At 64.5% G+C, this 13,151-nt stretch overlaps 1 protein-coding gene across 6 annotated transcripts in view; it reads right to left on the bottom strand.

The window, feature by feature from the left end:
* Window positions 1–13,151, bottom strand: part of PIEZO1 (piezo type mechanosensitive ion channel component 1 (Er blood group)) — a 66,940-nt gene that overhangs the window by 14,469 nt on the left and 39,320 nt on the right. For 5 of the 6 annotated variants that reach the window (XM_087419798.1, XM_087419799.1, XM_087419801.1 and 2 more), the window contains exons 3-22: window positions 12,953–13,075; window positions 11,656–11,698; window positions 11,377–11,515; window positions 8,099–8,267; window positions 7,736–7,949; window positions 7,485–7,656; window positions 7,269–7,382; window positions 7,093–7,186; window positions 6,270–6,370; window positions 5,572–5,832; window positions 4,687–4,798; window positions 4,424–4,602; window positions 4,204–4,352; window positions 3,917–4,090; window positions 3,388–3,497; window positions 3,044–3,204; window positions 2,706–2,882; window positions 2,030–2,155; window positions 1,746–1,946; window positions 1,007–1,211 (exon numbers count right to left, since the gene is read on the bottom strand). In XM_087419798.1, coding sequence (XP_087275924.1) covers window positions 1,007–1,211; window positions 1,746–1,946; window positions 2,030–2,155; window positions 2,706–2,882; window positions 3,044–3,204; window positions 3,388–3,497; window positions 3,917–4,090; window positions 4,204–4,352; window positions 4,424–4,602; window positions 4,687–4,798; window positions 5,572–5,832; window positions 6,270–6,370; window positions 7,093–7,186; window positions 7,269–7,382; window positions 7,485–7,656; window positions 7,736–7,949; window positions 8,099–8,267; window positions 11,377–11,515; window positions 11,656–11,698; window positions 12,953–13,075 — 3,024 coding nt within the window. The remainder of the gene's footprint in view (window positions 1–1,006; window positions 1,212–1,745; window positions 1,947–2,029; window positions 2,156–2,705; window positions 2,883–3,043; window positions 3,205–3,387; window positions 3,498–3,916; window positions 4,091–4,203; window positions 4,353–4,423; window positions 4,603–4,686; window positions 4,799–5,571; window positions 5,833–6,269; window positions 6,371–7,092; window positions 7,187–7,268; window positions 7,383–7,484; window positions 7,657–7,735; window positions 7,950–8,098; window positions 8,268–11,376; window positions 11,516–11,655; window positions 11,699–12,952; window positions 13,076–13,151) is intronic. The other variant, XM_087419802.1, reaches the window with a different exon arrangement.

Here is a 13,151-nt window from a genome sequence, read left to right as displayed (position 1 = left end):
AAGGGCCAGCGCGGAGACCCTCTGCACATCAGGGACACGACAAGGGGGCTGTGGCACGTTAGGCGAGAAGGGCTCGGAGGACCTGCTGACGAGAAACGGAAAGGCGGGGGGAGCAACAAAGCAAAGCTCTTCACAGATAAGCCGCTGACAACCGTACCAGGATACATCGAACGCGCCTCCCAGAAAGTCCTGCCAACGGCCGACTCGGGAGTCACTGGACATGGACGCTGCCCATGACGGAGGCGGAGCAGCAGCGCCTCCCCAGGGCGGGCTGGGGACCTGGGACAGACCAGATGGCCAACTGGACCCCGGTCATGGGCCATTCCTGCCAAAGCGTTGGCTGGTGTCCAGCATTTGGGAATAGCTCAGCAACCTCAAGTCAGGGCTCTCTGCAAACCCGCCTGACTCCTGGAAACATCACGCAGTCCAGCCCAAAGGAGACAAGAAGAGGACAGCCAAACGCAAACGTTGGGTCCTGCGTCAGAGTAACAGCCACCAAAGACGGGGCCATTAGTGTGACAGCACACTGGACCAGGGTGTTGTCCCGGGATGGACTGCCGCGTATGGTCCCTGTCCTGTGGTACAGAGGGCACCTGCCCTCAGGCGGTACTGGGTGTGGAGCCCCACAACGGTCTCTTCTCCCAACTTTTCTATTGTTTGAAATTCTTCAAAATAGAATGTGGGCAAAAAAGGAAAGAAGAAAGCAGTGGACGCAGGGAGACCAGGGAGAGGCCCGTGCTGCCACCCAAGATGGCACAGCTGCAGCCAGCGAAGTCTGTGGGGGGAGCACTGGGGCACTCGGTGGGCGCTGAGCAGGGATGGACTCACTGGGGCTGGGCTGTGGAGGGGTGGGGGGCTGAGGCCAGCTCCAGGAGCGGGGGAGCCCAGAGGAGGCGGGAAACATCCCCCCGTGCTTCCACACAGCCACAGAGCCCACCGAGGCCTGGCCGCAGCAACATGCACCCAGCTCACCCAGTGCTCGCCCACCACGGGGGTCCACACTCACCGATGCACAGGGCGGGAGGGATGCCCAGGCACAGCATGTACTGGTACAGCAGGAAGAGCGCCAGGAAGAGGCAGTAGTTGGGCCAGAGGCGGGCAATGGTCCCGCGCCGCCGGCGGGTGAGGATGGCCACCAGCCAGCAGCCGTGCAGGATGACCATGAAGTTCATGCGCTGCCCAATCACGTTCACGGCCATCAGGAAGCAGATCTGGGGGCAGCAGAAGGGGGAGGAGATGAGGACGGGGGACAGTGAGCTGGTGGAAGGGACCTTCTTGGCCCTGCCTCCGGGCAGCCTCAGGGCGGCACAGGGAGGTCGGGCAGGCTCGGAGCAGAGCACCCTCTGCCTTGAGGTGTGGGGTGCTGCACACAGAGTGCAGGGCCAGGGGCCCAGGCTCATGATGGCCCACACCACCCTCTTGGGAGAGATGGAAAGGCTAGACGTGTCTCCATCGTGCGGAGGGAAACTGAGGCTGGGGGGTGCTCAGGGGCAGAGTTGAGACTCTGACCCTGTCTCCAGCCTGAGTCCTGGACTCCCTGCCCTCACTCTATGGGCCCCTCTCCAAGTGCAAGCTGACCAAGCCCGGGAGGACCCGTGCCCTCCATGGTCTGCCCCCCGAGCCCCAGGTGGCCCCCTTGGGCCTGTACGTTGCAGATGCTCAGCAAAGGCCCCGCAGAAGGCGGCATGGACCGCGGCAGCTGAGCCCTGCCTGGGGAAGGGGCGAGGGGTGATGCCCGGCCTCACCTCCAGCCCAAATTTGTAGAAGAAGAAGTTGATGAAGTACTTGAGGCAGCTGAGCAGGTCCTTGTCCAGCCGCTGGCGGGTGCCGTCGGCGCAGACGGCCTGGGCGGGCAGCGGGGCCAGCTGGTGCTGCCGGCGGTGGTACTCCTGGCGCCGGTACACCACAGCCTCGAACACCAGCAGCAGCAGGATCTGCAGGTGGTTCTGGGGAGGGGGGACAGTCAGACTCTGCCTGCCATACCCACCCTGACCCCTGTCCACCCCCTGCCCTGCGGCTCCTCACTCACCTGGATGTAGCCCAGGTTTGGGAAGCCCTTCCGCACCCCAAACCAGTTGGCGGGGTCGATGGGCCCGCGGTACAGCAAGGACTGGTGGATCTCGGCCTTCTGCAGGTTCGTGCTGTTGGGAAGGGGCTGGGGGCGGGGACGGCATGAGCCTGCTTTCCCCTGGGAACTGGACGCTGACCCCGGGGACCACTGGCCCTGCCTCACGCCTCCTGCCCCAACCACAGCTCCGGACGGGTCTGGGCCAGACCACAGCTGCCCCCAGCCAGGGATGTCGGGGGCTGTCAGCCTCCGATCCTCCTTAATGAGGAAGAGGACAAGGTGTCTGGGGACAGGGAGGCCACAGGCAGGGGCTGAGGGGGGTAAAAGAAAGCTCCAGGCCCTGAGTGGCCTCCCCCTTCCCAGTCTGGCTCAGAGCCCCCTTCACTCCAGGAGATGTCTGGCCTCGGGACCACCTCACGCCATGACCTGCACTTTGTCGGCCAGGTCAGGACACTTCTCTGAGCCCAGACACCTTGGCGTGGGTGGGTCCTCCACAGACCAGGCCAAAGGACAGCTCCTCCAAGAAGCCCCTGGCCCCGGGGACGGGCCCTCTGCGTCTGTCCCTCGCCACCCTAAGCTGCAGCAGCAGCCCCTGCGGCCCCACAAGTGTGGGAGGCCCGGTGGCCAGGCGCCGTACCTCAGTGCAGTTGCTGGAGTACTCATGCGGGCGGACCACCTTGAGCTGGTAGAGCATCTTGCACACGATGATGATGCAGGTCCACACGGTGGACAGGCAGGAGGCCATGGGCCGGAAGCGGGGGTATGGCAGGGCAAAGGCCCACAGCACCACCAGCAGGAGGTTCATCACCGACACCTGTGGGTGGTGGCCACGCTGGAGCAGCAGCGGATGGAGCAGCACCCCGCCCCCGGGCCCCATGATCCACAGCCACCTGCAGGTCCCGGGCTCCGGGGAGGCCAGCGAGGATGTCTGAGTGACCCCACTGCAGACGAGGAAGGTGCGTGTCCCACTCTCACCTCTTTCAGGGCCACCCAGACGGTGTACAGGGCCACCAGCTTGAAGACATGCAGCTCCAGCAGGCGCCCCACGAACACCTGGGCACGGGTGAGGATGTCTGAGAAGCCAGTGGCCAGGTCCAGCAGCCGCTCGGCCACCAGGCCCCACTTGTTGGCTGTGGCTGTGGGTGGAAGATGCTGCGGTGAGGAGGAGGGGATGGGGACTCCTGAGCCTGGGGCCGTTCTGTCCCATGTACAGACGAGGCTCTGCGGCTCACAGGGTCACAGCAAAGGGACCCAGCGGCTCGGCCCCTCAGCACACTGCACGTGCCTCTCAGGGGCCCGCGCTCTGCCCTCTGACTTACCTTCCGGGACCTGTGTGGCCTGGGGGGGGCCAGCCGTGCTCTGCCCCTCTTCCCTGGGGGCCTCCTCCTCCTCCTGCTCTAGCAGCGGGGTTCTGCTCACCGCGTCCTGCCTAAGACGGACCCCAAAGTGTCACTTCCCACCTACGCTCCTGGGATGGGCTCCACCTCGCTGCCACCCCTGCCCTCCCAGGGCTGACAGAAGCACTGCCTGCAAGCCCTCTGCTCTGTGACCTGTGTTGTTTGTGCTGCAGCTGCTAGGCCGTGAGTGGCCCAGCTGATATTACACCCCTATGATCCCCAGCGCCTGAGGCCCCTCAGCATTTGGAGTCAGGGGCCGAGGCTTCCCTCTGCTCCAGCTTCTCCCACCCGAATCCCTCCAGCCCCCTTCACCTCCCAGATGAGGCCCTTTTCTGTGCCGGTTCAGGTGGGGACACCCTGCAGACCCTCAGGCCCCCGGTGAGCTGAGCCTGGAGTCTGCGCCCCTCAGAGGCAGCGGTGGAGGTGGGGCGGCTTGGTGGAGGGTGTGCACCTGTGAGCCGGGTACGGGCGCGGGTGGCGGGCGTGCTCCAGGTCGGTGAGCTGCATGAAGGGCTGGTGGAAGTAGTGCAGCTGCAGGATGCAGGCGAGCAGGAAGAAGCCGGGCACGAGGATGCTGGAGAAGAGCTCGGACACACTGAACTGCTCCAGGCCCAGGTCCCCCAGCCTGGCGTGAGGGGTGGCCGTCAGCACCGGCTCGGCCCCCCGATCCCCCCGTGGCGCAGCCCTGAGGAGGTGCGTGGCCCCCCGCCGGACATCGCCAGCCCCCGCCCGACTCACTGCTCGTCAGTGAAGCCCGTCAGGTTGCGCCAATACGTGGGGAAGTCCTGGAACTGGAAGGTGTAGACAGCGATGAGCACCAGCATGGTGTAGGCCACCACCAGCCACCAGAAGACCTTGAGCAGCTTCCGCCACAGGCTGTAGTAGACCTGCCCCGAGAGCACGCGGTGAGGCCCAGCCCTCTCGAGGGGCCCGCGCCCCGCCGTGCCCACCCAGGCACCTGGAAGAGGGTGAGGCAGAGCAGGAAGAGGAACATGTAGACGATCTTGTAGACAACGAGGCGGCCGGCGAAGCTGACCACAACGAACATGCCCGCACACACGTAGATCCAGTACTTGGCGTAGAGGCCCGTGACCAGCCTCCCCAGGCTCCGGAGCAGCGTCCGCGTCCGCGTGGGCTCTGCAGGCCAAGCCGTGGGGCGAGAGACCGTGTCTGCGGGGCCGGGTGGGAGGGGGCTGTCCCCTGACGGCCCCGCCTGCTCACCTGTGTCTGCCACAGTCACCTCTGTCAGCACAGGGGGCGCTCCCACCCTCTGCAGCAGCTTCTCCTTGACAAACTGGCGCAGCAGGAGCCAGAAGGTCAGAGTGCACAGCAGCTGGGGCGGGGGGCGTGTCATCAGGGGCTGGGTTGCCTGACACCCCTCTCAGAGCCAGGGCCCAGCCCAAGAATGTGTGAGCCCAGGGGAGGGACCCTTAGCAGGCAGGCAGCCAGCACTGTCCCCCCCCAGCACTGGCCCCACCAGGGCCATCCACTGCAGCACTGTCTCCCCCAGCACCGCCCCGCTATGGGGACAAACTCGCCCTCGCACATACGCAAACGCACAATACACACACAAAGCGCATATTCCATGCACAGGCTCCTGTGTTCACATTTGCATACAGATGCACAGGCGCACACGTTTCATACGTGCAGGTTCACGTGTTTGCACACACACACGTGCACACAGGCTCACATGTCTCACACAGTGGGATATAGCCCACCGGTCCCCCAAACACATCACAGGAAGCGGGACAGACATCCACGTACAATGACACTCTGGCATACACCTGTCTCACGAAGGGACACAGTGATGGCACAAAGATTCATTGAGACCTGAGGCAGTGGGTGACACTAATGGAGCCCGAGTCAGGGACACAGGGACTGCGCCCCCGACAATGCGAGGTCATCATTCACTCATTCAACAAATGCCCATTGAGCAGCTACTCTGGGCTGGCTGTGGGGACCCCGCGGTGACAGCTAGACCTGGGCCTTGCCCTCCCAGAGCTCCCACTCCCCTGTGGAGCTGAACGGACTGGGCCCGTCACAGGTCCCCCTGCAGAAACCCGAGGCACCTGCACGCACACAGCACCTGGGGGGGGGGGCACTCACCATGGCGCCCAGGTCCAGGCAGGGGTAGCGGGTGTGCTCCAGCCCCAGCTGGCGCAGGCTGACGGGGCCCAGGGTGGTGGGCAGCTCGGGACGCAGGTCCATGGCCCACACATAGCGCAGGCCACACAGCACCAGCCCGTAGAGCAGGATGAAGGGCGAGCAGAGCGTGGCCAGCTGGTGGCGGCTGCGCACTGTCCAGATGAGGCAGGCCCAGAGCAGCAGCACGAAGGTCAGCCAGCTGTGGTAGGTGATGCTCCACACCTGGGTGGCCAAGGCAGAGGTAGGGCTGCTGGGCGCACGTGGACCAGTGCCCCGACCCCTCCCACAGGTGGAACAGTGGTGGGGCCATGGGGAGGTGCTCAGACACGCCCTGTCAGGCCTGGAGCACCGTGGCACAGGACATACACATGCCACATGCATGCATACACGCTCACATGCACGCTTGCTTGCATATACTCACCGTACATACTCACAGGCATGCGTGTACACACGCACACTCACATGCATGCCCACTACACACATGCTCACCTGCACACCCGCCCGCCACATGTATGCACACATGCTTGCATGCATGTTAGCTCACACACACCCACAGCCCAGCAGGTCACAGCTCTGTCCATTTCTGGTGACGAGGCCACCATCTGCCTCCCAGGTGTCACGTGAGAACCCGCGGGAAGGGCCCAGGCCGCTGCTCTTACCATCATGGCAATGAGGGCGCACACGTAGCTCTGGTCCATGATGAGGTGGCCCAGGCCGTGCAGTGGAGACGTCTCTTGAGGTTCAGCCAGCCTGGGGTACACTAAGAGGTGGCGGGCGAGGGTCACCCAGGGAGCCAGGCCACAGGCTGGGGAAGCTCCCACATCAACAAGCCAGAGCCCCTCGCCCACACCTGACTCTGCCCTAAAACGCAGATAGGGCACTGGAGCAGTGGCCCAGTGGGGAGGAGGGAGCCGTGCTCAGGATGGTAGGCATGGGGGCAGAAAGCACCAGCAGAGGGCTTGGCTCCTGTCTGACACAGTTTTCAACGTGTCTGTGACCCTGAGCCACACCCCTCCTGGCACCTCGTTTTCCCAGACTCTGAAGGGACGGGATGAATGAGATGGCCCTGACCCCTTCCAGCTTTGTGGGCACGCAGGTCCCCAGGGCGCCAGCTCTCAAGGCCAGAGATTTCATCTTCTGCTTTGTGCAGGGACAGTTCACAAATGGAAATCAAGGCTTAGGGCAAAGAGGAAACACACCCAGAAAACACGCCTCCTCATGGGGCTCTGCCAACGCCAAGCTCCTAGGCCGGCACCCACAGGGCCAGCCCAAAGTGGGGCAGTCAAGTCGTCCGGGGACTGGGGGCAGGTGAGGAGGGGGTGGGAGACCTGGAGCCCCCCCACGGTCCCCTGCCTGGGCGGCCCCAATGGGCACAGTTGGAGAGGCCAACAAGGCGAGACCACCTGGTGACCACCAGGGGGCAGCACCGGTGTGCCCATGGAAGGAGGTGTCCCTGGGTGGCCATGGGCACGTCGTACTCACGGGGGCGCTGCTGGACGGGGCTGTGGCTGGTCAGGTCATGCACAATGCAGTTGTCGGCCTCCGAGTCAGGCCCCGTGGGCGTGGGCACCATGCGCTGCAGAGGCGACCCCAGAGCCGGTGAGCCAAGCCCATGGGCAGGAGGGCTCTGGCCCCACTCCTCAACCCAGACTCCTCACCTGGGCAACCCCCTCCTCCTTGGTGGCCACATCCCTGGCCTGGCCCTGGGGCCACTGGTCCATCTCGGTCAGCTCCACCTCCCGCTCCTTGTCGCCCCCGGCCACCTCCTTCCTCTGCAGAAACCAGAGCCAAGAGCTGAGCCCTCGGCCCCGCGCGTGGTCGTGGCCCAAGGGTGGCAGATGGGCAGCAGAGGCACACTGGTCCCGGGTGCTCACCTGGTCGAGGGGCTGGCATGTGCGGAGCTTCAGGAGTGAGGTCACCGTGTAGCAGAGAAGCAGCAAGATGCCAGGGCTCACGTAGATGGGCCAGTCGTGGCTGGTGTTGAGGCCCAGCACGCTGGGACTGGAGCAGTTGGTGGGAGCCACAAAGTCCTTGAGACCGAACACCCTGCCCAGAGAAGGCACGTCACTGACTGCCAGCCTCAGAGGTGACAGGCCAGATGGGCAGGGCTAGGGCGATCCCTCACCTGGCCCAGATGCTGGTAGGTGGGAGCAGGGCCTGGGCGAAGGGCGTCTGGTAGCAGTAGAGGCAGATGAGATGGCCGGCGCCAAAGCAGCCTACCATGACACAGAGTGTGCTGAAGCCTAGGGGGCTGATGGGAAAGTGGCAGGCCCACCAGGTGCAGATGGCCAGGAAGAGCAGGAAGTAGACGCTGGAGAAGGCCGAGGGGTGGGCGATGCCTGCAGGGCCGGGCAGAGGCAAGCAAGGTCATGCCTGGCGGGGGCCATGTGACCGCCGTCTCCTTGGTTAGCGGGGAGTTCCGCAGGCTGCCAAGCCCCCTCCCAGCGTGACAGTCAGTTCTGGGGTCCCCTCCCTGCTCCAGGTGTACCTGCCAGCGCGAGCAGCACTACGGCCAGCGTTCGCCCAGCGGCCACCAGCAGCCAGTGGGCTGTGATCCGGAACCGGGCAGCCAGCCGAGACCGCTGTTTAGGGGCCAGTGCAGGGGCTCCCCAAAGTCCTGCTGCGTAGCCAGTGTCCACTTCCCTCTCATCATCGTCCTGGCAAGGTCATGGGGGGGGGCAGGGGTCAGGCGCATGGCACTCAGGACACCAGGGAGGGCCGGGAGCCACCCCTGCCCACACTGTCCACTGCCCCTCCAAGGGCCATGGGGCTGCCAGCTTGAGTGTGGACCTGTGCCACCCTCTGCGCCCGGAAATCCACCCGCCACCTTCCCACTGCCTCACTCAAGTTCACAGCCGTGAGGCCTTCCTGGAGGCGGCCCACCTTGGCCCCAAGACACGCTCCTGCCAAGCCCTGGCACTCACAATGACTGACCCGTGCAGGCCAACCTCGGATTATTCCAGAACCCCTCAAGTGTCTCTTCTTTATCTCCCCATCTAGACCAGGGGGCCCCCGAGCACAGGGTAGGCCCCACAGATTCCTGCACGTGTCCCCAAAGCCCCTGGGCCTGAGTGGAGATTTTTAGGAAAAAGGAAGGAGAGCAGCACAAGCATGTGTGCGCAGCACTTCACAGTTTACAGAGCACTTTACACAGAGCACTGCACATGGTCCCAAGGGCTAACACAGCACTTTCTTTATAAGTAAAGGGACATGAGCTCAGAGGAGGGACACCCTGCTCCCTTTTTGCTGCCTGTGGGGCCCCTGGAGAGCAAGGGGCAGACGCCAAGGGACACGGCCAGGCGGGGGGGTATCCTGGTGCCCCTGCCAGCTCTTCTGGATGGGCCGCTCCTCTGGAGGGACGGAGGTGGCCAACTGCCCAGGAGGAAAGGGACGGCCCTTCCAGGCCTCACCTGCCCACGGGGCTGGAGCAGGGGGCGACGAAATCCACCAGGGCCTGTGTCCCTGCCCGACCAGGACGGAGCTGTTTCCTGGACGTTGGGCGGACCCAGGCGAGGCAGAGAGAACTCAGACTCTACGTCAGACACCCCGCCCTGCCCCGTGTCGCCATCTGTGAAATGGGTGCTATGTATGTGCCCTTCCCAGCGGCCCAGGGGCGCTTGGCGTCCTGGCAGAGAGCGCAGGCTCTGGAGCCAGGAGACCTGGTCACAGCCCAGCTCTGAGTCTCCCATCTGTGCAGCCCTGGGCAAGTCACCTAACCCCTCTGTTGCCCTTCTGTCAATGCGGTGGGACCAGACAGGAGAGATGAAGCAGACACAGGACCCGGGAGGTCCGCTGAGCCGTGCCTGGCGGGAGGGGAGGGAGCAGACCAGGGGAAGAGGGTGCAAGATATACAAGACTGAGATAGCAGAGCAGGGGCCCGCTATCTCAGAGGTCAGAAGGCGTCCCCTGGGTGCCCCCGTTAGACCCCAAATGCGAGGGTGGGAACCCCAGCCGCCTGGGGTGGGGAGACAGCTGGAGGGCGCAGCAGCCAGGACTGCGCTCCGCCCGCCCGCAGCTGGCCGAGGCCCTGGGAAAGCTTCGGGGGAGGCCCGTGAAAAATGAGCGCTTCTGCAAGGGGGAGGAACAGAGGCAGCTGCTGGGTGGAAAGACAGGTGCTCGGCCCCCACGGGGTCCAGCCCGGCCAGGCCTGGCTCCAGCCCGACTCGGCAGGTCCCACAGGCCCACGGGCTTGGCAGAAGTTTCCATTCGTCTCCACACCTCCCACCACAGCCCCTCTGGCGCCTCAGAGCGTGTGCACACGTGTGAAGAGTCAGGACGTGTGCATGTACACAGATCGTGTGCAACTGTGTGCACGTGGTCCTGCCGGGTGCTGTGGTATGTGCAGGCGGTGTTGCGGCTCTTCTCAGCTCTGGGCGCTAAAACTGGGCACCTGGGAAGGGTGGCCCCACCGCCTCGCTCTGAGGTCTGTCTACACAGCCACCCGGGGTCAGCAGGACAAACAGGCCCCTATCTGCCACCGAGGATGCTCAGGCGACGGGGATCTGACCAGGCACCCTGCAGACCAGAGTCCAGCCCCCAGGCACTGCCAGGGCAGCATGTGCTCTGAGGAACGATGGGCAGTGTGGAGTGGGAGGTTGGGGGAACGAGTCCAGCCTTTCCCGGCAGAGCCGTTCCAGGAAGCCCCAGCTCCACTAATGAGGAAACCAGAAGCAGCCCTGGCCCACTTGCCACTGGAGCCCATGTGCTCCTGTGGGGATGGAGAGGAGGCCAACCAAGTAGGGAGGCCCAGGGCAGGGGTGTCCCGAGGGCAGGCAGCAGGGCAGTCCCAGCCCTGGCTCTACCCCACAGCTGCCTGGAAAAGCCCCTCCACCTCCAGGCCTTGCTTCCCCTTTGAACTGGGGGTGTCAGCCTTGCCCTGCGGGATAAGGGCACGGACAGGCGGGGCAGAGGCCAGGTAAGCTGCAGGCTGAGTTGCCCCTGACCTGCTGTGTGGCCCTGGGAAGCCCCCTCCCTTCTCTGGGCTCTCTGGATCTCGAGGCCCTTGGGCCCTACAAGCATCAGTGGATAAACAGACATTGGGGCTTGGGGGGTGGAGGAGCCTGTGGCCCCTGGGGAGTCTCCAGCAGGGAACTCTTATGCCAGGACCCCCGGCCAGTCACAGATCCTGCCCGGCCCTAGAGACCAGGCCCTACTGGATGGAGGCCGAGGCCAGGTCGGGGGCGGCCTGGGCTAGGCTCACAACTGCAGCCCCGGTGCAGGCAGAAGGGTGCTGAACCTTCAGCCACAGAGGATGTCAAGGGCCCCAACAGTCACACCCTGCCCGAGGAAGACCCCCTGGATGGTCCCTCCAAGGACAGTCTGATTTAGGGCCTTGCTGGGCTCTGAGCCTACACAGTCCCCCTTGCCCACAGCCCACCGATGCCCCCGCTGTGGGTGTGGCTGCTCAACTGCCCAGCACAGACCGCCCTCCAGCACTGCTAGTTCCCTACTGCCCTGTGGCCACCAGGAGTCTCCTCCAGGAAGAGTCTAAGGGCACAGAGGCTGGCTGGGGGCTCCGCGTGCGTCCGCCCAAGATGGAGCCCTGCCAGGACGAGGCCTTAGAGGGACACGCCGTGCTGACCCCTAGTGGGCCAACACCTCTCTCCTCAGCATCTCGTCTCTTCACAAAGAGCACACACCGACTCTTATAACTCAAGAGTCCATGTTTGTAAAAGAGAAAGTACAATCGTCCTCAGATGGCTGGACAGAGCCCTAAAGCAACCCCTTCCTCCGACACACACGTGCCCACCCACCCACAGCCCTTACCAACTCCCGGGCATGCTGGCTCTGCCGGGTTTCCCGTGTGAGGCGCCTGCAGAGGCCGAGGCACACGGAGGAGACCACCACGATGCCCAGGTCAGGGCCCACCAGCCGGACAGCGTTGGGGATGTCCTTCAGGTCCAGCCTATGAAGGGCAGGGAGAGCCCACTGGTTGGCCCAGGAGGGCAGGCACCGGGGGGAGGGTGGGGAGTAAGGAGATCCGGGGTGCTAGAGACCCCAACCTTGGGCCCGGGAAATCCCTGAGGGAGGCCGGGGGGCTCTTACCTTGTGACCCCTATGTGTCGGGAGAGGGTCTCCCAGGGGCTGCCTGCAGAGGAAGGCATGGGACCCGGGTCAGGCGGTGAGCGCTGAGCAACCCCCTCCTTGTCTCCAGGAGGCCCTTGGGAGCCCGAGTCACAGAACCCCTGGTCTCCAGGGTACCGGTGGCTGGTCTCAGGGTTGCTCGCAAAATGCTGCCTTTGCCAGTAAGGAAACTGAGGCCCAGCCCAGCAGACTGAAGCACCACCAGTTCTGCCTGGCGGACCGGGGATTCACGGCCCAGCTGGGTGGTGTGTGGCTACGGCAAGGCCACAAGTGGCTCAGGCGCTCAGAACCGTCAGCCGAGGCCGATGTTCCTTGGGGGCCGCCAGCACCAATGTGCCCCCGAGGCACCCGACCTTTCCGTTTCTAAACTGCAGGAAGGGGCCAGCTCCGTGGCTTAGCGGCCCGCCGTGCTGGCGGCCCGGGTTCCGATCCCGGGCGTGCACCGACGCACCGCTTCTCCAGCCATGCTGAGGCCAAGTCCCACATACAGCAACTAGAAGGATGTGCAACTATGACATACAACTATCTACTGGGGCTTTGGGGGGATAAATAAATAAATAAAGTTTAAACTGCAGGAAGGGCAGAGTTATCATGGGTCAAAACGAGAAGTCGGGTGCAGCACCCTGCCCGCCCGCGTGGCCAAGTGCCGCGCCGGGAGAGCCCAGGCCGGGCAGGAAAGCCACACCAGGCAGGACCCAGAGGTGGGACACCCGGCTGGGCAGGGGGATGGGAGCCCAGGGCTCCCTCCTCTGAAGACCAGGTGCTGACGTCAGTGGGGCTGGGAGGGCTCGGTGCCAGCTGGAGACACCATCCGAGGGGTGAAAGGGCGCGGGGGCGGGGGGTGGGCAGAGTGCCGAAGGCTGCTGGCACCGCCTGGCTGCGTCTCTAAGCCCTAGCAGGGGGCGCCAGAGGAAGATGCTGACAGGGAGGAGCCTGAGGAGACAGGGCTGCCCCGTGAGCTGGGTTCCAGGTTCCGGGATGAGCACTGTGCGGGTGCTCGGCCCAGCCCTACAGCTGCCCGTTACTGGGATACTTAACGGGGCCATCTGGACATGAATCATGGACAGGCACTCAGGGGAGGCCCATATCAGGCAAAGCCTGGGTGAGGCAGGGCGAGGTGACCTCCCCGAGGACACTCGAGGCTCCGCAGGGCTGCAGTGGCTCCCTCTCTCCCCTCCACCCTCCCCAGGTCCTCCAGTTAGCTCCCCCCAGGCCCACTGCCCCCAGGCACCCATTTCCCCAATCTTTGGTGACTCACAGTTTGGCCCCAGAAGCTGGTCCAGGTGGGGCACGGTGTGCAGACATATCTGGAAGGCGACATGGGCTACCAGGAAGAGGAGGCTGAAGACCAGCAGGGCTCGGAGGAGGCGGCCAGTGTGACCTGTGGGCAGAGCAGGCAGGGGTGAGGCCGGCACACAGCCAGGCCTGAAGGGGGATGGGGAGGGGCCAGACCTGCC

The sequence above is a fragment of the Ceratotherium simum genome, chromosome 30 (assembly GCF_057802395.1).
Source record: "Ceratotherium simum simum isolate JZ-2026a chromosome 30, ASM5780239v1, whole genome shotgun sequence".
Lineage (NCBI taxonomy): Eukaryota > Metazoa > Chordata > Mammalia > Perissodactyla > Rhinocerotidae > Ceratotherium > Ceratotherium simum.
This window is presented reverse-complemented; position numbering and strand designations above follow the sequence as displayed.